The sequence below is a fragment of the Capra hircus genome, chromosome 15, assembly GCF_001704415.2.
Source record: "Capra hircus breed San Clemente chromosome 15, ASM170441v1, whole genome shotgun sequence".
Lineage (NCBI taxonomy): Eukaryota > Metazoa > Chordata > Mammalia > Artiodactyla > Bovidae > Capra > Capra hircus.
In genome coordinates this window covers 78003392-78031089 of record NC_030822.1, presented here as the reverse complement: position 1 = coordinate 78031089, position 27698 = coordinate 78003392, and the positions used below count along the sequence as shown (strand labels likewise).

General features: G+C 39.9%; 1 protein-coding gene across 5 annotated transcripts in view; it reads left to right on the top strand.

Annotated features, from left to right (window-relative positions):
- Positions 1-27698, top strand: part of PDGFD (platelet derived growth factor D) — a 281305-nt gene that overhangs the window by 155236 nt on the left and 98371 nt on the right. For 3 of the 5 annotated variants that reach the window (XM_018059901.1, XM_005689355.3, XM_005689354.3), the window contains one exon: positions 24290-24494. In XM_018059901.1, the coding sequence (XP_017915390.1) occupies positions 24290-24494 (205 nt within the window). The remainder of the gene's footprint in view (positions 1-24289; positions 24495-27698) is intronic. The other 2 variants (XM_005689356.3, XM_013969392.2) reach the window with 1 other exon arrangement.

Genomic DNA, 27698 nt, shown 5'->3' with positions numbered 1-27698 from the left:
GAGATTGCTGAGAGCTGAAAATGTCAGAGATTTCCTTTCAAAATTTAGTTTAATATGACCTACATTCTTGGGTAGAATTACATGCTGTGTGTGGAAGGGAAGGTTTTTCTACAAACATCCCTTCCCAGCAAACAGATTATAAACGTTTTTCAGAGCAGGAACTGTGTCATAGTAATTTCTTTATTCCAACAGTGGTTCCGATTCCCTGTCCACATTGAAATAGCATGCACTCAGGAAGTGTTGGTTGAATGTATATTAGCAGTGGCCTTGTATACATTGTTAAAAACACAGACAAGCATACTGATTCTCAAATCACTGACATCAGTGGCCACTCCAGCTGCTTTCCTGCCCCCTTTTGGTTGCTCACTGAACCATGATGGGTGGACATGGGCTTCAGGGGAGGGAGGCTCAGCTGCTGCCCAGGCTTCCCTGGTGGCTCAGAGGGTAAAGAATCTGCCTGAAATTCAGGAGACTTGAGTACGATCCCTGGGTCAGGAAGCTTCCCTGGGGAAGGAAATGACAACCCACTCCAGTATTCTGGCCTGGATAATCCCATGGACAGAGGAGCCTGGTGGGCTACAGTCCACGGGGGTCACAAAAGAGTTCAACACAACTGAGCAACTAACACACTCTGTCAGCTGCCTCCAGCCCAGGGAGTGTTTTGTGTGCATGTGAGCCAGTCATGATAACTCCACTGGGGATGTAGTAGGCCTGAGAATGTGCCCAGTAAGACGGAGGGAAGGAGGGAATGCCAGCTTGGGGGTGGACATCGGGGTTCCAGAAAGGCTTCTGGTTTCTTAAAAAGAGATGCCCATGGAGAGAAGTCCCCACTTTGGCCTCTGAATCCCACCCTGTGAGGAGAAGATAGCTGGCAGAGAATATTTTGAGAACAGACGACACAATGAAGATGGCACCTCAGAAAAGTAGATGCCCATGACTACATTGCCGGAGAAGGCACTGGCACCCCACTCCAGTACTCTTGCCTGGAAAATCCCATGGATGGAGGAGCCTGGTGGGCTGCAGTCCATGGGGTCGCGAAGAGTCAGATAAGACTGAGCGACTTCACTTTCACTTTTCACTTTCATGCGTTGGAAAAGGAAATGGCAACCCACTCCAGTGTTCTTGCCTGGAGAATCCCAGGGACAGGGGAGCCTGGTGGGCTGCCGTCTGTGGGGTCACACACAGTTGGACATGACTGAAGCAATTTAGCAGCAGCAGCAGCAGCATGACTACATTGCAGAACATTGAATTAACCAACCCCGAATATATTCTAACTCTTCATTGCCTTTGTGACAGGATACAGTTTCTTTTTTCTTACCTTTTTAAAGGTGTTTTATGTTTTATTGGAATATGATAGCTTAATGTGTTGTGTGAGCTTCTGGTCTACAACGTCAAGAATCAGCCATATGTATCATATATGTCCTCTTCCTGAGCCTCCCTCTGAACCCACCATTCCACCCTTCTAGGTCATCGCAGAGCATAAGTGTGTTCTCTGTGATATACGGAGCTTCCCATTAGTCATTTTACATATGGTGATGTGTATATATCAACACTACTTCCTCAGTTAATCCTCCATCTATTAATGCATATATAGGAAATCTGTAAAAGTGATCCTAATAAACCTGTTTGCAGGGCAAGAATAGAGATGCAGACATAGAGAATGAACTTGTCAGTGCAGAGGGGGAATGACACTTTATTTATTAAGTCATTTTTCAGTGTGGTCATCTGTTACTTGCAGCCTAGATTAGCCTGTAAGATCAGTGGATTAATTAAACATATGGTACTGTGGTGCAAATGAAGTAAAAGACCTCTCCCTGTGTGCAGAATCTCAGAAGGATTTATTCAGCAAATATTTCTTCAGAGCTTACTGATTTTCACAAACTGATAAATGAAGAGATAAATTGATTCTATTGAGGTTTTGGACTCTAGCACAAACATGAAATGGAGAGTAAAAAAACAGTTAGTATTCACTGTATTTTCCATGCAAGTTCTTTATATGCATGAAAGGCTTGTCTTTGAGACTCTTTTGTAAGCCAAAAGTGAAAAATAGAAATAGCTAAATTAGATAACCATGCAGATTTCTCACATGATATTGCAATTTTATGAGACATGCCATTTTCATGGTTTAATGAATACTATTACTCTGATAGTTTTTAATTTATTCAGTTTTTGCACTTCCCAAACCCTATTTTATTTATATATATGTCTGATGTAGAGAATTTAGAAAGTCATGCTTTTGAATATGCTATTTAGTTTAAGGAAATGTTACACATAGGGTTCTACTGTCTAAACGGCCGCTTTTGAGCTCCATCTATCATTCATTAAGATCTCAGCCAGTGCTTGTATAATGATGGACCACTGTGAGTCTTGACCCAGAAAATAACTTCAGATTTCTTTTCCTCTTCATGTAAGAGATTAGCTGATTATTATTAATACGTGTGTTCCCAGGGAAGCCAGACAGATGCTGGTATACCATTAGTCCTTGTTTGCCATATCAGCTCAGTTCAGTCACACAGTCGTGTCCAACACTTTGAGGTCGCATGGACTGCAGCACGTCAGGCTTCCCTCTCCATCACCAACTCCTGGAGCTTGCTTAAACTCTAGTTTGAGTAAACTCTGGGAGTTGGTGATGCACAGGGAGGCCTGATGTGCTGCAGTCCATTGGGTCGCAAAGAGTCAGACATGACTGAGCGACAGAACTGAACTGAATTGAGTTGGTGATGCCATCCAACTCTCTTATCATCTGCTGTGCCCTTCTCCTCCCACTTTCAATCTTTCCCAGCATCAAGATCCTTTCTAATGAGTCAGTTCTAATCCTTTCTAATGCATCAGGTGACAAAATATTGGAGTTGCAGCTTTAGTATCAGTCCTTTCAATGAATAATCAGGATTGATTTCCTTTAGAATTGACTGGCTTGATCTCCTTGCTGTCCAAGGAACTTTCAAGAGTCTTCTTCAACATGCTTTTCTTGTTCAAAAGCATCAGTTCTTCAGCACTCAGCCTTCTTTATGGTCCAACTCTCACATCCATCCATGGCTACTCAAAAAACCATAGCTTTGACTATACAGACCTTTGTTGGCACAGTAATGTCTCTGCTTTTTAATATGCTATCTAGGTTGGTCATAGCTTTTCTTCCAAGGAACAAGCGTCTTTTAATTTCATGGTTGCAGTCATCATCGGCAGTGATTTGGAGCCCAAGAAAATAAAGTCTGTCACTGTTTGCCATACAGTCTTCTAGTTTTCTAGCATAAATTAGAGCTGGACTCTGACAATGCCTACTTGGGTTCACAGATAGATTTATATAAACACAATTGTGTCATTCTCAATATTCATTAGATATAAGTATGAATTGTTCTTTATTAAAAGCCACACTTTTTCTTCTATTTCATCTAAAAAAAGATTCTAGATTACGACAGGAGTGGTCTGACAAGAAAACAAGCTCAAATTATATTGACATATGTTGTATAAGCCAAACTATATTGCCATCATTTTTATTGAGAAATAGTTTATGTATAACATTATATTAGTTTCAGGTCTACAACACAATGATTTGATATTTGTATATACTGCAAAATGATCACTACCATGTCTCATTAACATTCATCACCACACATAGTTACAATTTTTTTGTGTGGTGAACACTTTTAACACCTACTTACTTAGAAACTTCCAAATGTACAAGTATTATTAACTATACTGAAAGATGATGCTGTGAAAGTCCTGCACTCAATATGCCAGCAAATTTGGAAAACTCAGCAGTGTCCACAGGACTGGAAAAGGTCAGTTTTCATTCCAATCCCAAAGAAAAGCAATGCCAAAGAATGCTCAGACTACCGCACAATTGCACTCATCTCACACGCTAGTAAAGTAATGCTCAAAATTCTCCAAGCCAGGCTTCAGCAATAGGTGAACTGTGAACTTCCAGATGTTCAAGCTGGTTTTAGAAAAGGCAGAAGAACCAGAGATCAAATTGCCAACATCCACTGGATCATAAAAAAAGCAAGAGAGTTCCAGAAAAACATCTACTTTTGCTTTATTGACTATGTCAAAGCCTTTGACTGCGTGGATCACAATAAACTGTGGAAAATTCTTCAAGAGATGGGAATACCAGACCACCTGACCTGCCTCTTGAGAAACCTGTATGCAGGTCTGGAAGCAACAGTTAGAACTGGACATGGAACAACAGACTGGTTCCAAATAGGGAAAGGAGTACATCAAGGCTGTATATTGTCACCCTGCTTATTTAACTTCTATGCAGAGTACATCATGAGAAACGCTGGGCTGGAAGAAACACAAGCTGGAATCAAGATTGCCGGGAGAAATATCAATAACCTCAGATATGCAAATGACACCACCCTTACGGCAGAAAGTGAAGAGGAACTAAAAAGCCTCTTGATGAAAGTGAAAGAGAATAGCAAAAAAGTTGGCTTAAAGCTCAACATTCAGAAAACGAAGATCATGGCATCCAGTCCCATCACTTCATGGGCAATAGATGAGGAAACAGTGGAAACAGTGTCAGACTTTGTTTTGGGGGGCTCCAAAATCACTGCAGATGGTGACTGCAGCCATGACATTAAAAGACGCTTACTCCTTGGAATAGAAGTTATGAGCAACCTAGATAGCATATTCAAAAGCAGAGACATTACTTTGCCTACTAAGGTCCGTCTAGTCAAGGCTATGGTTTTTCCAGTGGTCATGTATGGATGTGAGAGTTGGACTGTGAAGAAGGCTGAGTGCCAAAGAATTGATGCTTTTGAACTGTGGTGTTGGAGAAGACTCTTGAAAGTCCCTTGGACTGCAAGGAGATCCAACCAGTCCATTCTGAAGGATATCAGCCCTAGGATTTCTTTGGAAAGAATGATGCTAAAGATGAAACTCCAGTACTTTGGCCACCTCATGAGAAGAGTTGACTCATTGGAAAAGACTCTGATGCTGGGAGGGATTGAGGGCAGGAGGAGAAGGGGACAACAAAAGATGAGATGGTTGGATGGCATCACGGACTCGATGGACGTGAGTCTGAGTGAACTCCGGGAGATGGTGATGGACAGGGAGGCGTGGCGTGCTGCAGTTCATGGGGTTGCAAAGAGTCAGGCACGACTGAGCGACTGAACTGAACTGAACTGGTATACATTACTATTTTATAACTGGAAGTTTGTACTTTTTCACTACCTGTACAGATTTTACAAGCATTTTCAATGGTGGGAAACAGTATCTTGTGAAGTACTATGTATCAGCTCATACAATGTCTTTATCCATTTAACATCTGCTAAATGTTAGGGATAGTGGCTCAGATGGTTAAAAAATCTGCCTGCAAGGCAGGACCCCTGGGGTTTGATCCCTGTGTTGGGAAGATCCCCTGAACAAAGGAATGGCAACCCACTCTAATATTCTTGCATGGGGAATTCCATGGAGAGAGGAACCTGGTGGGCTACAGTCAGTGGGTTCACAAAGGGTCAGATACAACTGAGCAACTAACACTTCCAAATATTAGGGACTATGCATGGTGCTAGCACTAAAGAGAAGCTTGCCTATGGTGGTGACCAGCACCAGAACAACTGGATGTATAAAAGGTTGACCTGAGAAAAAGATCCCATGAATATTAACCTCATTTGTTCATTTCTTCCCTCTTGATCTAAATAACTAATTAGGTAAAACTGATTGTCTGCTATTAAAGTTACAGTAGGTGATACAAGTCATGATGTCATAAATAAAGAATAAAATTTATTTCTGCTACAATAAGCAAGTAACTTCCTGTTTTGGAAGAAGTGGTAATAATGAAGATGAATACATAAGGTTCCCTTGACTTTTAAACACTAGTAAACATTAAGTATTTATGTAATATGGTTGCTGTGGAGGCTAAGTCATGTTCATGTCTTTGCAACGTCATGAACCACAGCACACGAGGCTTCCCTGTCCTTCACTATCTTGCTGAGTTTGCTGAAACTCATGTCCTTTGAGTCTGTGATACCACTTAAACATCTAATCCTGTTGCCCGCTTCTCCTCCTTCCCTCAATCTTTCCCGGCATCAGGGTCTTTTCCAATGAGATAGTTCTTCACATCAGGTGGTCAAAATATTGGAGCTTCAGATTCAGCACCAGTCCTTCCAATGAATATTCAGGACTGATCTCCTTTAGGATGGAATGGTTTGATCTCCTTGCTGTCCAAAGGACTCTCAAGAGTTCTCTAGCATCACAGTTTGAAAGCCTCTGTTCTTTGGTGCTCAGCCTTCTTTATGGTCCAACTCTCACATCCATACATGACTACTGGAAAAACCATAGTTTGACTATAGGGACCTTTGTTGGCAAAGTGATGTCTCTGCTTTTGTATTAAACTGTCTAGGTCTGTCATAGGTTTTCTTCCAAGGAGCAAGCCTCTTTTAATTTCTTGGCTGCAGTCACCATCCACAGTGATTTTTGGAGTCCAAGAAAATGAAATCTGACACTGTTTCTACTTTTTCCCCATCTATTTGCCATGAAGTGATGGGACCAGATTTCATAATCTTAAGTTTTTGGAATGTTGAATTTTAAGCCAGCTTTTTCGGTCTCTTCTTTCACCTTCATCAAGAGGCTCTTTAGTTCCTCTTCACTTTCTGCCATTAGATACCATTAAAGTGGTTTCATCTGTGTATCTGAGGTTGTTGTTATTTCTCTCAACAATCTTGATTCCAGCTTGTGAGTCATCTAGCCAGTATTTCACATGATGTACTGTGCATATAAGTTGAATAAGCAAGGGTGACAATATACGGCATAACACGCCTTTCCCAATGTTGAACCAGTTGATTGTTCCATGTCTAATTCTAACTGTTGCTTCTTGACCTGCATACAGGTTTCTCAGGAGGCAGGTAAGGTGGTCTGATAGTCCCTCTCTTCAAGAATGTTCCACAGTTTGTTGTGCTCCCCACAGGTCTTTAGCATAGTCAATGAAACAGAAATGGATGATTTTTGGAATTCCCTTGCTTTTTGTATGATCCATTGGATGTTAGCAATTTCATATCTGGTTCCTCTCCCTTTTCTAAATCCGCCTTGTACATCTAGAGGTTCTTAGTTCACGTCCTGCTGAAGCCTAGCTTGAAGGATTTTGAATATAATCTTGCTAGCATGTGAAATGAGTGCAAATGTACAGTAATTTTTCCATTCCTTGGCATTGTCTTTTTATGGGATTGGGTTGAAAACTGACCTTTTCCAGTCCTATGGCCACTGCTGAGTTTTCCAAAGTTGCTGGCATATTGAGTATGGCACTTTGACAGCATCATCTTTCAGGATCTGAAATAGCTCAGCTAGAATTCTATCACCTCCGTTAGCTTTATTCATAGCAATGCTTCCAAAGGCCCACTTGACTTCACACTCCAGGATGTCTGGCTCTAGGTGAATGATGATACCATCATGGTTTTCTGGGTCATTAAGAGCTCTTTTGTACAAGTCTGTGTATTCTTACCACCTCTTCTTAATCTTAACTGCTTGTATTAGGTCCGTGTCATTTTTATCCTTTATTGTGCCTATCTTTGCATGAAATATTCTCTTGGTATCTCCAGTTTTCTTCAAGAGATCTCCAGTCATTTCCATTCTGTTGTTTTCCTGTATTCCTTTGCATTGATAACCGAGAAAGGGCTTCTTATCTCTCCTTGCTATTCTTTGGAACTCTGCATTCAAATGGGTATATCTTTCCTTTTCTCCTTTGCCTTTCACTTCTCTTCTTTTCTCAGCAACTTGTAAGGCCTCATCAGACAACCACCTTGCCTTTTTGATTTTTTTTTTCTTGGGGATGATTTTTGTCACTACCTCCTGTTCAGTGTTATGAATATCCATCCATAGTTATCTGGCACTCTGTCTGTCCAATCTAGTCCTTTGAATCTATTTGTCACCTCGACTCTCTGGGGATATATTTAGTAAATGCTAGCTTTGTGAAAAACATTATTTTAACCTAACATTCATTGATATTCTGAATAATATGTAAATGATGTACTATATAACTTTAATTTGCCCAGAGATTTCTTTGCTTCTGGACAGGTAAACTACACAGTTTTCCTACATTATTCCCAAGCAAATATTCGTTCAAGTAGTATTTATCAGGTCCCCACTATGAATGATAGTGCTATGCAGAAATTCATAATCTTTTTAAACAAGCAAGAGAAAAGCTAAATATAGGGTAACAAGGAGACTTAAAATATGATTCATTGTTAAAGCGAATGGTATAAACAAGAGCAGCTTCCGTGTTGGCTCATACAGTAAAGAATCCACCTATAATGCAAGAGATGTGGGTTCAAACTTTGGGTTGGGAAGATCCCCTGGAGGAGGGCATGGAAACCCACTCTGGTATTCTTGCCTAGAGGATCCCATGGACTGAGGAGCCTGGCAGGCTACAGTCCATAGGGTCGCAAAGAGTCAGTCATGACTGAGTGACTCAGCACACATGCACAGAAGTGAGGGATGCCGTTCTGTCTCTGTCCCTGTACTAGAGTCTGTTCATCATTTCCATTTTTTCCCATTTACTACAGAAACAAGTTCAGAACCCTTTCTAAGATAGTGCTGCAGGAAGCAAGTACCTTTTAGTTTACCTACTGGGGAAACTATTTGCCATCTCTAACAGGCACGTTCTAAAGAAAATCAAGACTGCTTACTCAAATTTGTTTCCTGGTGCCTCACAACAATTTTTCTTCCTTTGTAGTAATAAAGTTGTCCTCTATGAATCATCTACTCATCTTTCACGACTGACCATGTCTCCCACCATCACTGCAATGGTTTAGAGTAAAATAACAATGAGATATTATTTAGGACATGCATAGATAGTGCTCCCAGCTGTAAAACAAGGTGAGTCAAGGCATCATATCAGTGTATGGGCAGCAAGTAAACACTGCGGTGGTGACTGGCATTGTTCATTGATTTCCAGTTCTCCTTTTCTTTCAGTTACCCACTCTGGTAGAAGTTAAGGTCTGGCCATGTGATTAGCTTTAGTCTATGATATGTAAGCAGAAGTATTTAAAAAACCAATGGGCAATTCTTCATGTCCTGATTTCTCCCTGCTATAACTGTTAATTTTATAATGAGCCTCATTAGCTCTGGTCCCAGAGCAAGAACATGGGAACAGGGCCCCACTCACCCAAAGTGGATGTGAAGTATGAGCAAGGAATAAAATTTTATTGTTAAAACCACTGAGATCTACACCAGCATGATTTCACCTCTCGAGACAAATACTACTCAATTACTATGTGTAGGTCAGGGGAAGAATCCATGGTGAGCCTTCTCAATAGTAACAATATTAAAGGGAATCTATAGTATGAGATTTGATTAGGAAACCAAAGTCTCAACCACTCTAAAATCTGTCCATTGTAAGACCCAACATTGATCTAGTAATAGATTTTGTGGAGAAAAGAGATTCACATTGAAAGTAGACAAAACCCTTTTATTAAAAAAGAAGAAATGATAATAGCATGAATTTATCCATTAAAGTAAAAGATCCATTTTACTTATCATCTTAGCACAAGGCTTTCTTTTAATTGTCTCAAAAGTCTTCAAATTATTAGTCCTTCCGCATAGACATATAGTTTCAAGGTAACCTGTGTGTGTGTAAAAGAGAGAAAGAGAGGTCTTGACATGCTTAGCTTACTACTTTTAGGGACCAAAAGAATTTTTAAAATATTGAATACTGGGCATTCATCTGCATTTTTTGTGTAATAAATCATGTCATTTTTCATGTGAGTTTTTGTTGTTGTTGTTCACTTACTAAATCCCATCTGACTCTTTCAGACCCCATGGACTGCATCACACTAGACTCCCCTTTTCTTCACTGTCTCCTGGAGTTTGCTCAAATTCATGTCCATTGAGTCAGTGATACTATCCAACCATCTCATCCTCTGCTGCCCCCTTCTTTTGCCTTCAATCTTTTCCAACATCAGGGTTTTTTCCAATGAGTCATCTATTTGCATCAGGTGGCCAAGTTATTGGAGCTTCAGATTCAGCACCAGTCCTTCCAATGAATATTCAGGGTTGATTTCCTTTAGGATTTACTGGTTTTATCTCCTTGCAGTCCAAGGGACTCTCAAGAGTCTTCTCCAGGACCATAATTCAAAAGCATCAATTCTTCAGCACTCAGCCTTCTTTATGGTCCAACTCTCACATCTGTACATAACTACTGGAAAAACTATAGCTTTGATTATATGGGTGTTTGTTGGCAAAGTGATGTCTCTGCTTTTCAACATGCTATCTAGGTTTGTCATAGCTTTACTTCCAAGGAGCAAGCATCTTCTGATTTCATGGCTGCAGTAATCGTCTGCAGTGATTTTGGGGAAAAAAATATGTCACTGCTTCCTCTTTCCCCTTCTATTTGCCATGAAGTGGTAGGACCAGAAGCCATGATCTTAGTTTTCTGAATGTTGAGTTTTAAGCCAGCTTTTTCACTCTCCTCTTTCACCTTCATCAAGAGGCTCTTTAGTTCCTCTTTGCTTTCTGCTGTTAACATGGATCTGCATATCTGAGGTTGTTGATATTTCTCCCAGCAATTTTGATTCCAGCTTTGATTCATTCAGCCTGGCATTTTACATAATGTACTCTGCAAAGAAGTTAAATAAGCAGGGTGACAATATACAGCCTTGACATACTCCTTTCCCAATTTCTAACCAATTAGTAGTTCCATGTCTGGTTCTAACCATTGCTTGTTGACCCACATATAGGTTTCTCAGGAGACAGATAAGGTGGTCTGGTATTCCCATATCTTTAAGAATTTTGCACAGTTTGTTGTGATCCACACAACCAAAGGCTTTAGTGTACTCAATGAAGCATAAGTAGATATTTTTTTTCTGGAATTCCCTTGTTTTCTCTATGATCCAATGGATATTGGCAATTTACACTCTTTTCTCTGAAATTTCAAACCCATTTTGTACATCTGGAAGTTTCCGGTTCACATACTGCTGAAGCCTAGCTTGAAAGACTTTTAATATAAATGATTTATGTATGTTAAACAATTATCTTAAAAGCTACCAGCTTTTGACATATAGGTGTTTATCAACATCAGAGTGCATGAATTGTTTGCATTAATATCTCATAGCTTTGACAATTCTTTGACCTATTCTGAGATATATAGTAATTCCTGCCTTTATTTTCATTGTCTGAAGTGAGAAGAGAATTTTTTTCCTTGAATCGCAATGACAAATCAAAATTCAGCTTTATTTGCTTGCATATATCTTCTCAGCTTTGGTTTTCTAAAGCTGATTATTCTTTAAAAGAGAATGAGGATGAGATATCATTACTTTATTGTACTTACATTTAATATCTTTTTTGTACTCAGTTATATGCATAAAAACTTTATTTTAGTGATGCATCATAGTGCAATGTTGATAAAGGCTTTTTGAATGACAATGAGATATCCAAATATAAGCTGTAATTCATCTCTGCATATGGTGCTACCAGTGAAAATATCTGAGATTGAAATCAGATTAACAGTTATCTCCTAAATGTTGCTAGATTTGCGCACACAAAAGCTATGACAGTTGTGTCCCAATTTGCTCTATGTTCTAATACCTGGACATGTTGGATGTTCTAATACCTTCAACAGTATTCATAAGTTAATCTCCAATTTGAAATATTAATATGTGCATTAAGTGTTCTGGAATTCAGTGAACTTTGATATTGAAAAATGACTGAATCTATAAATAATATGACAGTCATATAGTTTAATAAGCATTTAAGTTCAGCAGCAGCAGAGAAGCTTCCAAGGTGACGTTCATGGTCAAGAACCTGCCTACCAGTGCAGGAGACTTAAGAGAGGAAGATTCGACCCCTGGGTTGGGAAGATCCCCTGGAGGAGGGCATGGCAACCCACTCCAGTACTCTTGCCTGGGTAATCCCATGGACAGAGGAGCCTGGCAGGCTACAGCCCATAGGGTTGCAGAGTCAGACACGACTGAAGAGACTTAGTACACATGCATACATTGATGTGTATATTTTTAATATGTATATATTATATTAGCGGTCCACTGGAGAAGGGAATGGCAAGCCACTTCAGTATTCTTGCCTTGAGAAACCCATGAACAGTATGAAAAGGCAAAATGATAGGATACCAAAAGAGGAACTCCTCAGGTCATTAGGTGCCCAATATGCTACTGGAGATCAGTGGAGAAATAACTCCAGAAAGAATGAAGGGATGGAGCCAAAGCAAAAACAATACCCAGTGTGGATGTCACTGGTGATAGAAGCAAGGTCCGATGCTGTAAAGAGCAATATTGCATAGGAACCTGGAAAGTCAGGTCCATGAATCAAGGCAAATTGGAAGTGGTCAAACAAGAGTTGGCAAGCATGAACTTCAACATTCTAGGAATCAGCGAACTAAAATGGACTGGAATGGGTGAATTTAACTCAGATGACCACTATGTCTACTACTGTGGGCAGGAATCCCTTCGAAGAAAAGAATAGCCATCATGGTCAACAAGAGTCCGAAATGCAGTACTTCGATGCAGTCTCAAAAATGACAGAATGATCTCTGTTCGTCTCCAAGGGAAACCATTCAATATCACAGTAATCCAAGTCTATGCCCCAACCAGTAATGCTGAAGAAACTGAAGTTGAATGGTTTTATGAAGACCTACAAGACCTTTTAGAACTAACACCCAAAAAAAGATGTCCTTTTCATTATAGGGGACTGGAATGCAAAAGTAGGAAGTCAAGAAACACCTGGAGTAAGAGGCAAATTTGGCCTTGGAATGCAGAATGAAGCAGGGCAAAGACTAATAGAGTTTTGCCAAGAGAATGCACTGGTCATAACAAACACCCTCTTCCAACAACACATGAGAAGACTCTACACATGGACATCACCACATGGTCAACACTGAAATCAGATTGATTATATTCTTTGCGGCCAAAGATGGAGAAGCTCTATACAGTCAACAAAAACAAGACCAGGAGCTGACTGTGGCTCAGATCATGAACTCCTTATAACCAAATTCAGACTCAAATTGAAGAAAGTAGGGAAAACCACTAGACCATTCAAGTATGACCTCAATTAAATCCCTTATGATTATACAGTGGAAGTGAGAAATAGATTTAAGGGCCTAGATCTGATAGATAGAGTGCCTGATGAACTATGGAATGAGGTTCGTGACATTGTACAGGAGACAGGGATCAAGACCATCCCCATGGAAAAGAAATGCAAAAAAGCAAAATGGCTGTCTAGGGAGGCCTTACAAATAGCTATGAAAAGAAGAGAGGTGAAAAGCAAAGGAGAAAAGGAAAGATATAAGCGTATGAATGCAGAGTTCCAAAGAATAGCAAGAAGAGATAAAAAAAAAAAAGCCTTCTTCAGTGATCAATGCAAAGAAATAGAGAAAAACAACAGAATGGGAAAGACTAGAGATCTCTTCAAGAAAATTAGAGATACCAAGGGAACATTTCATGCAAAGATGGGCTCAATAAAGGACAGAAATGTATGGACCTAGCAGAAGCAGAAGATATTAAGAAGACATAGCAAGAATACACAGAAGAACTGTACAAAAAAGATCTTCACGACCCAGATAATCATGATGATGTGATCACTAATCTAGAGCCAAACATCTTGGAATGTGAAGTCAAGTGGGCCTTAGAAAGCATCACTACGAACAAAGCTAGTGGAGGTGATGGAATTCCAGTTAAGCTGTTTCAAATCGTGAAAGATGATGCTGTGAAAGTGCTGCACTCAATATGCCAGCAAATTTGGAAAACTCAGCAGTGGCCACAGGACTGGAAAAAGTCAGTTTTGATTCCAATTCCAAAGAAAGGCAATGCCAAAGAATGCTCATACTACCACACAATTGCACTCATCTCACATGCTAGTAAAGTAATGCTCAAAATTCTCCAAGCCAGGCTTTAGCAATACATGAACTGTGAAATTCCTGATGTTCAAGCTGGTTTTAGAAAAGGCAGAGGAACCAGAGATCAAATTGCCAACATCTGCTGGATCATGGAAAAAGCAAGAGAGTTCCAGAAAAACATCTATTTCTGCCTTATTGACTATGCCAAAGCCTTTGACTGTGTGGATCACAATAAACTGTGGAAAATTCTGAAAGAGATGGGAATACCAGACCACCTAACCTGCCTCTTGAGAAATCTGTATGCAGGCCAGGAAGCAACAGTTAGAACTGGACATGGAACAACAGACTAGTTCCAAATAGGAAAAGGAGTACGTCAAGGCTGTCTATTGTCACCCTGCTTGTTTAACTTCTATGCAGAGTACATCATGAGAAACGCTGGACTGGAAGAAATACAAACTAGAATCAAGATTGCCGGGAGAAATATCAGTCACCTCAGATATGCAGATGACACCACCCTTATGGCACAAAGTGAAGAGGAACTAAAAACCCTCTTGATGAAAAGGAAAGAGGAGAGTGAAAAAGTTGGCTTAAAGCTCAACATTCAGAAAACGAAGATCATGGCATCCAGTCCCATCACTTCGTGGGCAATAGATGGGGAAACAGTGGAAACAGTGTCAGACTTTATTTTTTTGGGCTCCAAAATCACTGCAGATGGTGACTGCAGCCATGAAATTAAAAGACGCTTGCTCCTTGGAAGGAAAGTTATGAGCAACCTAGACAGCATATTAGAAAGCAGAGACATTGCTTTGCCGACTAATGTCCGTCTAGTCAAGGCTATGGTTTTTCCAGTAGTCATGTGTGGATGTGAGAGTTGGACTGTGAAGAAGGGTGAGCACCGAAGAATTGATGCTTTTGAACTGTGGTGTTGGAGAAGACTCTTGAGAGTCCCTTGGACTGCAAGGAGATCCAACCAGTCCATTCTGAAGGAGATCAACCCTGGGATTTCTTTGGAAGGAATGATGCTAAAGCTGAAGCTCCAGTACTTTGGCCACCTCATGCGAAGAGTTGACTCATTGGAAAAGACTCTGATGCTGGGAGGGATTGGGGGCAGGAGGAGAAGGGGACGACAGAGGATGAGATGGCTGGATGGCGTCACGGATTCGATGGACATGAGTCTGAGTGAATTCCGGGAGATGGTGATGGACAGGGAGGCCTGGCGTGCTGCAATTCATGGAGTCACAAAGAGTTGGACATAATTGAGCAACTGAACTGTACTGAACTGAACTGAATATATGTGTTAAGTAATATGTTAATTTATATTTTGATAATATAACTTTATATACATACATTTATAAACCACAGATAATAAACCCTGTGATTCTTATATTAACTCTCAATTAGTTTTCTCTTAAGAATTGATGAGCTCTTTAGTCAGGTGTGATTAGCAAACTGTTTTGTCTTTGAATATAAATCAACTTTCTAATTATTATGGTATTGCAAGATCATCTCTTTCGCACACTATTCCATTCCATATCATCTTTGTTGAACTAATTACTTCCTCCAGAAACTTACCCTGTAAAATAATTTCAGAATATTCTCACTTTTTATGAATAAACAGAGGTCATACTTTAAGTACCTTTCCTTCACAATGTTTACAAAAGTGTTAGTTTTCCTATAATAAGTGTTTTCTAGAAAAAAATACTAAATCTACTTTCTGGGAACATTTTTTTTTTAATTTTGCCAGTTACTTTTCTATGTATCAGAACTATGTTCAATTCAGTTCAGTCGCTCAGTCATGTCCGACTCTCTGTTATGTTGGCACTGGGAAAAGCAGATATTTTTGTCATTAAGGTTGTCTTGTTTTCTGGATGTTAACTTGGTGTGGTTGAAGAGATCTTGCTCTTCACAGCCTCATCTATAGTGTTTTCTGTCATCCTGCTCTACAGTCCCTGCCCCCTCTGCCACAGTTTTGAACGTTATTGTCTCATTTTTTTCACATCCTTTACATGGTAAACAACATCCCAACACAGAGACCATAGCATAAGAAGAATTACCAGAGAATTAATTAATTTGAATTATCCTAAAGTGGTAAACATGGCTTCCCTTGTGCTTCAGTGGTAAAGAATCCACCTGCCAATGCAGGACGTGCAGAAGATGTAGGTTCAGTCCCTGGGTCTGGAAGATGCCCTGGAGTAGGAAACGGCAACCCCCTGCAGTATGTTTGCTGGGAAATCCCATGGGCAGAGGAACCTGGCAGGCTACAGGCCATGGGGTCACAAAGAGTCAGACACGGCTTAGCAGTTGAGCCACGGTGTGATAAAATAGAGCATGTTTATTTTAGTGCAATCATTTTCACTGATTTCAGTTTTCAAGAAACTTAGACCAAAAATAATTTCCATTTTAATATAATTTAATAATCACTTCTGCATGTGTGTGTGTTAGTCGCTCAGTTGTGTCCGACTCTTTGCAACCCATAGACTGTAGCCCACTGGGCTCCTCTGTCCGTGGAATTCTCCAGGCAAGAATGCTGGAGTGCTTTGCTATGTCCTTCTTTCCTGGGATCAAACCCAGGTCTTCCGCATTGCAGGGAGATTTTTTGCCATCTGAGCTACCAAGAAAGCCTCAACCACTCCTCTAGCTTACCTATAAAATACAAGTGGTTTTGAAAGAAAGCGTGTAATTGCTCACTGCTGTAGAAAAATAACACAAACCCTTGTTCATTAAGAGATCTTGTGAGGTGAGGAATAATAAGCACCAATGTGGGCATTACTACCCCCTGGTAATTATAACTGGAAAATGTTCAAAAGGACGTTGTGATACTCTTTTTTTTTCCCTTTCTTTTATGATAGACTCAGATTTTTAAAGAAGAATAATTTGAGTTCAGGGAATTTTCAGTTGATTACAAAAATATTGTCTCCTCATTGTTACTCTAAGGAATGTTGTTTATATAACACTAATACTTTGTGTGAAAAGGAATTACAATTTTTTAAAAAAGATATATAAGTGAGAAACAACCAACTCCCTCCTGCTCAAATCTTTATAAACAGAAAGGTTTTGTATTACTACTGAGTTCTTAGAAAAATCTCTGCTAGAGAATTCTAAATAAATCCTGATGCTTAATCGGCTTTGCCCTTGAGTTGCTTAAAAGCAGAGTGATCACGGAGGATGATTGTTTTTAGAGCTGTTATATAGGCTTTTGGAAGACTGGTTCTTTCCAAGACGGTGTGTCAGATGTTAACCCAAAATTCCTTAATGAAAATTGGCCCACTAGCAGTCCCTGGAGGAAATTAGTTCATTGATTGCAAGCTTCAGTGCCTTAAGAAACATTGAGGAAAAAGAACGTTGAAAATGCTTTCACGCTGATTTTTAAACTAACATTGTTAACAAAGTCTAATTTTCACCTTTAGCAGTTCACAGGGTGAGCCAACCCTGTGCTTTTTAAGTTAGGAGTTAATTTATGAAAAAGTATCTAATTAAATTCACTTTAATCCCAGTTGGCCTTTTCTAATAATTATGTTTTATGGCCTGATCTATTAATTGACATTCATTTTAAAATTAGGGACTCCTGCCCTAGTCTTTTATGTTCTCCATCACTCCCTTGCTTCGTTTTCCCTTTTTAATACATTGTGCGCTGTCTCACTGATGAAGGTACTAATTTGCGTTCTAAGATACTTTTGTATAAGATGATGTGATTGTTGAGGGATAGTACAAAGATTAGAGGTAGTTAGTAGTAATAATAAGCATGCATTAGTCAGTCACAGGTCTCACTGTTGATTAGCCTTGCTGAACTTTCTATTCTAAACTAGATGGCTGCATAAGACGAGAACTTTGGGAGACTTGTCAGTCACCCGATTTTCATCCACCGCTTGCTCTATCTGAGAGTAGATCCCAACTATAGCAACAAACTCTCCCGCTTTAGTCCAGCGTTGTTCTTTCTTGGTCACAGGTTTTTAAAGACTGGTGTGGACTGACTCTGCTGAGCTTGGTGGTGCATATCTTGCTGGAAATAGTGCAGAAAAAGAGGCAATGTCTGAACTGGACGGCAAGCAGGATCATTTCAATGTAACTATTTCCAAAATAGTCCTTTAATGTTTGTGCAAGACGTGTTCCCACAAACCTCAGGCACACTTAGAAATAAACTATTTGGGCATTTTAAACTGCCTTTCATTTATTATCTTACTCAAAATGCTTTTCAGTGTTTAGGAATTCTGCCTGTTCATTATTCACAGTAACCTTTCATCCATGTATGTATTTAACAGCTCTGTTTCGAAAGTCTCCTAATGCCCAGACTGGTGAGGTTCTGAGGTTACCTTGGTAAACAAGACATTGTCCTTTCCCCCAAGATATATAATATTCTGCACGTGATTTTTTTTAACTTTTCTGTGAAACTTTCAAAGAAATTATAAACCATCTTTCAGTAACGTTAAGTCCCTATACCCAACCAGCTTCAGGCAGAAACCTTTACTTAATTTTTTAAAAAAGCAAGATAGAATACATTGCTTACTTTACATTGTCTACTTTAAAGAATCTATTTCCATTCCTCCATAATGTGTTCAGGACAAGTTGATGGGCTAAGTGGCCGGTTACTTGCCTGGGGCACTTTTCTTGTTAATAAGAAAGATTTTCATACATATGTTTGAACAACAATTGATAAAATATCCATTTGTACACCTATTTTAGATGATAGCATACAGCTATATATACAATCACTGATAGATGGGAAAAGTGTTTATCCTGCTAAAGATTTTGGATTTCAGATTCCTTGGTCTCCTTATTAGCTCACATCTGTCAGTCAAACCACTGGCAGTTCTGCCTCCCTGAAGGAAAATCGTTGAGGTGTCCTGTCATTTGGACCTGAAAAGAATCTTAAATATCATATTATTCAGGCCCTAAACTATTAGTTTAGGAAACAGAAGCCAGAAAGATGACATGGTGTGTCTGATGCTGCTGTTGATTGTAGTGAAGAAAGTCACCTACCTGATGTCGTTGCATTCAAAACTTCTCTTTTCCATATACCAGCCAGCCTTCCATTCTCTTCACTTACAACAAATCACTTTAACTTCTGTGTGTTGGTTTCATTACCTGTTAAAGTAATATAACAAAATTAAATTTAAAAGAAGAAACAGAATGAAAGCAGTGGTAATTACTGCAATATTTACTTTTTATCAACTTATGGTAGACGTACAAAATTGGGTGCTTGTAAAATATATTGCATCCCACAAAAATTAAGTGGTTGTAACGTGGCTGTTTGGCAGCAGCAGTTTGGTTTATTTAACACTTCACTACATGCTCATCAAGCATTGTTCATATTATATATTGTATGATTGTGAAATAACCATTTTATGAATGAAATTTTATAATAAATCCCTTTGCAAATTGGGAATTTCCTGAACCAATGACCATTCTTTTCTTTTGGCTTATAGCTGTTAACACTCATGACACTGGCTCCTGGATGTCTTAGAGAGACAGTGGAGCAAATGAGTATCCCTGTATGTTCTACTGAATTTGTGTGAGGTGCCACAGTCTGCAGAGATCACCATTTATTCCTATGGAATCACTGATGAAATATTTTAATTCTTTAATAACTGAGCATTTACCATATGGATCACATGCTGTCATAGACAATATTATGATCTGAGAAGAAAAAATAAACCACTATTTGTGATTTCATTCCTCCTTAAACATAACTTGAAGCAGTAGGTTACCAGATGTGTCTGCTGGGGCCAAGAACGACTATTCCATGAAATGGGAAATGTTAGATAGATAATTTCCAAAATAGATAGTTCTTACCCTAGTTCATTCTGTATATAATATGATGTCCTCAAGAATGTTTCAAGGTCAGAGACAGGAAAATGAGCCCAAGACAGGTCATCAGGCAGGGAGGTAAGATGAAAATTCAGATATGAGATATAGAGTCAAGCAAGGCAGTGAAGGAGCATGGGAAGTCAAGAATGTTCCCCAGAAGAGTAGAAAGAATGATATGGTCAGTGGTTCTCACAGTTTAGGGAGCTCAGAATCACCTGGAGGGCTTATTAAAATAATAGTGCTGGGCTCCACCACCAGCGTTTCTGCTTCAGTAGGTCTGGGATAAGGTCTGATAATTTACATTTCTGACAAATTCCCAGCTGATGATGCTGATCTGGGGACCACACTCTGAGAACAACAGTTGTTCAGGATGAATCCCAAAGTAAGTGATAGTGCCTCCAGGGATTTAAGGAGCTCCTGGGATACTTGGTTGGGCGAACTCAGTTTGCCAAAGAGTTAGGTACAGAATGAAAACATTTTGACTTTTCCTTTCATTTTAATTCACTTTTTTAAAAGCATCAAATTCATAACCCAAAGTAATGACTATGTGAAACTCTTTCTGTATTAAAATGTAAAATAAGAACTTATATTTTTGGTGTGTAAAACATAAATCAAAATTATTCCCTCTATGAAAAATGATATATTCCATATTTTTGTAGTTTAACAACTCATACAGTGTTCTGGTTAAGAATGTGTGCTCTGAAGATAGTCTAGGGTCAGATATTGATTTCACCACCTGCTTTGTGCCCTGAGGTCATAAGTTTCTTGAACTCTCTAAGCCTTCTTCTTAGTGGGGATATTACTAATTGCATACAGTTGTTGTGAGGATTAAATGAAGTAACGAATTTAAACAACTTACTGGAGTTCCTGGCATACAGTGTTAGTTATTATTGGAACACCAATGTAAATGCCTTCATTGAGGAATGTGACTTTGTATATAACACTTCAGAGTTATCTCAGGTTTAACCTGATAGGTGGCTCTCTGTTTCTATAATTCATTACAGCTCTTCTGCCAAGAATAGCCCTGAGTTTGGCATGAGGTTATAAATTATATATAAACAATGTGATTCAGAAGTCAAAGTGATTATAGATAGCAGAGGATCTAAAATTGCCTCTAGCAAATTTCAGGCTAAGAAGGAAAACTACCTTCTGTTACAGATAGTTAAGAGCATCAAACCTGGGACCAGAGCATGGGACGCTAGTGCAGAGCCGGTGCTCTGGGCTCCTGGTCGAGTGGGAGCTGGGACGACCTTTGCTCTTCCTAAGGCTGTCTCCCACACAAAAGCTAGCCGAGCAAGCACAAAACACTAAACACTGAATTAGTCAAAAAAGAAAGAAAAATTGAAATTCCCATCCACATCAGAACGTTTGTAAAAGGGAGAGAAGCCTTTGCATCTCACATGCTGACTCCTTGTTCATCCCCCTTGTCTTATTTTGGAAGCTTTAACAATCACTCTCTGCAACCCAATCTTTCAGTGGTTTCCACCAGCAATTTAGGCCTCCCTGACCAGGCTCACTGAATTATAGGCTTCGGAGTCAACTCTCTGTGGGAGGACGCAAATAGACTGCGGCTGCAGTTCTGCATACAGAGGGGCCTAAAATGTCAAAATCTAAAATGCAAAGAACTCTGGACACTGGGAGATAGGCAAAATGAGCCCGCTGAGCAGTGCAATTCTCATACAGACCACCTGCAGTTAGGTCAGATATCACTGGTTAAGAGCCCAGGTCCCAAGACTGATCTTCAGTCACCTGCTGAAAGTTGTGAGGTACCCAGGTTACCCATACTCCTTACCAATTCACAGTAAACGAGGGCTTCCTATAACCCCCTGAGATTTGATAATTTGCTAGGGAAACATAGAATTTAAGAAAACACTGTAGTTATAATTACAGTTTTATGATAAAGGATACAAATCAGGACCAGCCAAACAAAGAGACACTTAAGGAGAGGTCTGGGAAGGTTCAAGCATGAAGCTTCATGTCCTCAGGACATGTCACCTCCCAGCATATGTGTGTGTCATGAACAAGGAAACTCCCTCAAGCCACAGTGACCAGAGTTTTTATAAGAGTTTCATTCTATAGATATGATTGATTGGATCACTGGCAATAGGCTAAGACTCCAAGACACCTTACCTCCAGGGAGGTTGGAAAGTCAGACTGGTGTCCGAGCTGAAAGTCATGTGTTTAGTCTTTCTATCACAACCAGTCCCCATCCTGAAACTACTTAGGGGCCCACAGTGAATCACCCCATCAGCATAAAATCAGGTTTGGCCCCAAGGGCCTGCTATAAATAATAAAGACACTTCGGAATTCTAAGGGATTAGAAGTTCCCTTTTAGGAACCAAGACAAAGATCAGACAAGTTCTTTATTATACAATATACGGAAAATAGAATTGGAACTATTTTAAGTCAGCAACAATGAAGGCCCAAAATTATGATCTTTTATGATGGAGAAAAAACTAGAAAATGCCATTTGATTAAAAAATACATGGTCATTAAATATCATTAGAGTCTTTAATTTGCTTTTCACTCACTAGTTTCACTCATTTGTTCTTTCATTCAGCAATATTTATTGAGCACCTCCTGTGCGAATCATTGAAGATATACTGTTACTCTGTCAATGGAAAAAAAAAAAAAGTATTTGTATAATTGATCTGTGAACAAAGTGAGGTTTAGGGATGCCAGTACCTTACCTGGGCTTCCCCCTGGCTCAGCAGTGAAGAATCCTCCTGCAGCGTAGGAGGTGCACGTTTGATCCCTGGGTCAGAAAGGTCCCCAGGAAAAGGGCATGGCAACTGTTGACTAAAAGGATGCAAAGTGAGGGTTGCAAGTTAAATTTTAATGGGGCAAAATGAAGACTGCAGCCCAGGAGACAGGACCTCAGATACCTCTAAGGAATGGTTCAAAAAAGGCAGTGGGGAAGGTCAGTATATAAGATGTTGTGAAGGGGGAATTCAGAGCAGTCAAGTACTTACTTTACAAAAGGTTTTCTGTTAGTCATGAGCATCTGATGTCACCATGAATGGATTCAGTGCTTTTCTAGATGTGAGGAGATGCCTGGATTGGGATCATGAAACCAGTTTCTGAAAATATCTGACTATCTAAAGACCTGTTCCCCAGTTTCCCTGGAGTACAGTGTGCCTCACTCTCCACGCTGAACTGCCTTCAGGGCATGTTGAGGGTCAACAGCTGCAGCACAGGATTCAGGCTCTGCGGAGGCAGGTGGCAAATGCTCTTGGCAAACGCCAATTTGTAGTTGACACAACCCGCTCCAGTATTCTTGCCAGGAGAGGAGCCTGGTGGGCTACAGTCCATGGGATGGCAAAGAGTCAGACACCACTGTGCAACTAAGAGCATGTGTGTGCACACCCACACACACCCTACAGTCAAAAATCCACATATAACTTTTGTCTCCACACCCCCAACCAAACTTTACTCATACTTCACTGTTTGCCAAAAACATTACTTTTTTTCCCCCTCGTTGGCTTTTGTTTGTTTGTTTGTTTGGGGCTGTGTTAGGTCTTCACTGTGCCATGAATGCCTCTCTAGCTGTTGTGTGGGCTTAGTTACTATGGCATGTGGTATCTGAGTTCCCTGACCAGGGACTGAACCCATGTCTCCTGCATTGGAAGGTGGATTCTTTATCACTGGCCCACAACAAAAGTCCCCAGAAGGCTTACTGCTAAACAGTTGATTCACATATTTTGTATGTTATATGTATTATATATTCTACAATAAAGTGAACTAGAAAAGAGAAAGAAAGTCAAACGAGAAAATGCATTTACAATGTTGCTGATGAATTTACGGTTCTTGCTTTGTCATGAAAGGATTCAGAGATGAAGTGATAGTAACTGGATGTCTTTAAAGGCAAACACATTTCGCAGAGTGTGGGCCGTCTCAGAAAGCTAGAAGAGAGCCTCAGTATACAGTGTGGATACTCTTTATGGACTGGGTAATTTCATAGGCTAATTAGTGGGAGGATTATTCCAATTATTTGGGGGAAGAGGCAGAGATTTTTAGGAATTTGTTCACAGCACGATATTTGACCTTTTATGGTTGGCCTCAGAACTGTCATGGTGCCAATGGGCGTGTCATTTAACATGCTAACAAGCGTAAGATGAAACACTAGGGCTACTGCAAGTTGACACTTCCGACATCTTAGACAAAGTTAGTTCTAACCAGTCTTCATAATGGTTATATCATGCCCTGCCTGCTTCCCTGCTTCCCTCCTGTTTCAACTGTATGCTCGTGTATGCATGTATGTATATATATACATATATATATGTATGTATATATATATATAAATTCACAGACCCACACAGTTCAAACCCGTGTTGCTCAAGGGTCAGCTGTGCTACATGGAAAAAAGGAAAGATGAACTATTTGAAATTACTTGCTCATTTTAATTCCAATTGAAATGAGTCTGAGTTCTGAGATAATTATTAATTTTGCTTGTCAAAAACAATCTTAAGAGCGCTCCCAAAATATAAAATATTAGAAGTCAAGTCTAGATTTATGAAGAATTGAGGAGACAGGGGTAGTAGAAAAAAACATGTATGTTGTTTGTTTAACCACAAAGCTGCCATTTGGCCTTAATGTTTTTAAACAAAATCAAGAAGTGTTTTGCAATGTGATGTGTTTTAAACTGTTCTTTTTTTGCTTTCCTGTAATTGGAGCAACATACTAATTTCTACAAGTTGTGACTACTAACAGAGAGCAATCACCTCACAGACTTGTACCGAAGAGACGAGACCATCCAGGTGACAGGACATGGCCACGTGCAGAGTCCCCGCTTCCCAAACAGCTACCCTCGCAACCTGCTTCTGACCTGGCGGCTCCACTCCCAGGAGAAAACAAGGATACAGCTAGCATTTGACAATCAGTTTGGATTAGAGGAAGCGGAAAATGATATCTGTAGGTGAGTGTGAAATAAAATCCATATTAGGGTAAATTCCAAGGTGAAGAAAAGATTTAAAACATTGCATCAAAATTCTCATTTGGGCCTTATCCAAAATACGTAACTTCTTTTTCAAAAGCCTTTATGTCCATCCTAATGTACAACGTAAATTGAAGCACAGTCTGTGTGGAGGCCTGGTAACCTGGCATGACTCACAGAAGCTCACTCCTGCAGTTGGCACAGCCAGGCTGTGTGATTTCCAGAGAAGGGGGATCTGGGTGATTCTTTTTTCTGGGCCAGGCCTAGAACCACCTCTGTGAGCAGCTGGACACATCCAGTGTTCCGGGTCACCAGCAACCATGTCCCATGACTCAGGTGCGAGCTTCCCAGGACTTGAGGAGTGTACCCACTGCTGGGCTCCAGGAACTGACCCAGCCCTGGGAGAGGGTGATGGCAAGGACCCTGCCAGGCCTTTACCTGAAATTGTAATTTTAAGGCCTCAGATACATGTAAAAAGAAAGAGAAGGCAAGCTCCCAAGGAGAGTGTGCTCCTCCTCAGAGGTCTGTTCCTTCCTGCAGTTTTGGGGTCAGCAGAAAATGAAAGCTGCACTGAGATAGTCTTCTCCCTTTTGAGCATATTTTTCAGAGCAAGTCTTGGCTGCTGTTCTTCAAATTGTCCACTCACAGCATCTTGTTCCCTTAATTAGCATGCGTAAGATGCGGAGGATGTTTTCTTCCTCCCTGTACTTCACTCATGCACTTGTTCTGCATTGCCAATGAACTACTACTAAACTGCTAAATCCTTTCAGCAGGTTTATTTTACTTTGAATAATAAAAATCAGGTGCCTCAAATTTGGCTGTCCTTTGTTGCATGTTTATTACGCTGACAGTTTTCATTATGTTGCTGTTTTTTTCAAGAATACTAGCACTCACTATTACTTTCTAGGACCATAGAGGGTAATGTATGCCAGAAAATAAAGATGAATACATGCAGGAAGAGCCAGTTAATATTTACAGAGAGAATAAGCTTGAGGAGATCTTGTGTCTTTTCAACCTTGAAAGGGAGAATTCATTTCCTGTGCTTAAAAAAAGGGAGAGAGAGAGAGAGAGATCATGTAAACAGACACCAAGACCAGTGTTAAAAGATTATTAAAGATGATGTCATTGAAGAGATACTGGTCTCCACTCCCGTGCAGGGTTTTGATCTGGTAGTGACTAAACCCTTTGGGCGTCCTGACCTTAAAAATAGGAGAGGAAATTAAGGATGACATTTCCCTAAGTGGTGTCCAACTCTTTGCAACCCCATGGACTACAGCACACCAGGCCTCCCTGTCCCTAACCATCTCCCGGGATTTGCTCAAATTCATGTCCATTGAGTTGGTGATGCTATCTAACCATCTCATCCTCTGTCGCCTCCTTCTCCTCCTGCCTTCAATCTTTCCCAACATCAGGGTCTTTTCCAATGAGTCAGCTCTTCACATAGGTGGCCAAAGTATTGGAGCTTCAGTTTCATTATCAGTCCTTCCAATGAGTATTCAGGGTTGATTTCCTTTAGGATTGACTAAAGGATCCCCAGACCATTCATCAAATCAAGTTGCTCCTAAAAATTTGTAGAGGGAGGTAGTGAAGTAAGAGGTAGAGGAGAAAGGAAGAAGGGGAAGAGTTCAGGACCCTCCCTGAAAACCAAACTGGAGCTTTGAGAATGAAAATTGTACTAATAGGTTATCTAAAAAACAAAAGTGACCTCTTGTGTTATTAAAGTTTCAAGTATACTTTTGCTTAGTGTAGTGAGTATGATTCACATACATTGTATATAAAATGTAATGAAGTTGTTTCTTCCCATCTGTTGCAAAACTTCCTTGATGTCTACATTGTAATATTTATTGCTCTAATGATGATTCTATCTTAGTACTGTTCACTTTCCAACCACCATATATCAAGTAGTTAATTTGCATAGCACTCAAGAGATATTCAGCTGGTAAAATTACATAAACCTTCTTATTTTGTTCATTAGGAAACTGAGGCAAAAGAAATAAAAGCCCCACAGACTATTTTCAATGAAACTGAGTCACCATTTTATTATGCTCACCTGCTCCTTAGATCACCGCCCCATCCAGTAAGAGCTCTGAGGTGTATGAAGACTACTTAAACCATATTGGGTTTTCTTCATATTCAGACGTGATAGTTCTCATGCTGACTCCTTTTGGCAATCATGACAGGAAAATATAAAGTAAATATGAGACTTCTGCCACTGTTCACCCTGAGTGTGTGCCCTGAGTGTTCATCGTGTGCACTGTGACTTTAGCATCTAAAGTCATATGGGGAAGAGGTGACTGAAGGGTGGGGTACTGATGACCAGAACTGAAAGGCACACAGTTCAGCTCTCAAGTAGAATGTTTGAAGATGTGGGGTATCTCAGAAGAAGTGATTCTGTCTCTGAATGTGTTTTACTCTACAATGAAAGAGTGGAATATTGTGCAGGGACTTTGAGGATATAATGGCTCCATGGAATATCTAAAATGCCTCTCCTATCTTTTTCAATCCTGCAATTCTCTGTTTCTCTGACCAGTGTCAATGATGAACCCATGGTCTTACCCTCATTCACACACAGACCAGATATGTTCAGTACTGGCTAGGGGACATCACTGCTAAAGGCATGTGCTTTTGATTATGATAAATGTCATTATTTATGATACAATCCTTCCAAAAGATAGGTTCCACAAAGAGAAAATAGTTGTTTATTTTCTAATTTTACCATTTATTTTCTACAATGAAATTGCTGATTTTTTTATGCCATGTAGGTATAGACCAATTCCTTTCCTACGGAAATGCTAGATGTGGTAAATTAATTCCAAGTGGGAATTTGTTTAAAAATTTGATATAGTAAACATGTGGGTATATAATTTAAGCTACAGGCTTCCCCAGTGGCTCAGCAGTAAAGTATCCGCCTGTAATGCAGGAGATGCTTGTTCAATACCTGAGTCAGGAAAATCCCCTGGAGGAGGTCCTGGCAACCCACTCCAGTATTCTTGCCTGGAGAATCCCATGGACAGAGGTGCCTGGAGGGCTACAGTCCATAGGGTCACAAAGGGGGACATGACGGAAGCAACTGAGCATGCATGCACGCACACAGCTGGAGCTACATCTCCCAAAATATGACAAGAGATTCTATTTATTGGCTTCTCCAGGAAAACCTTTATAATCTAGATGTTCAGAAAGTATCCT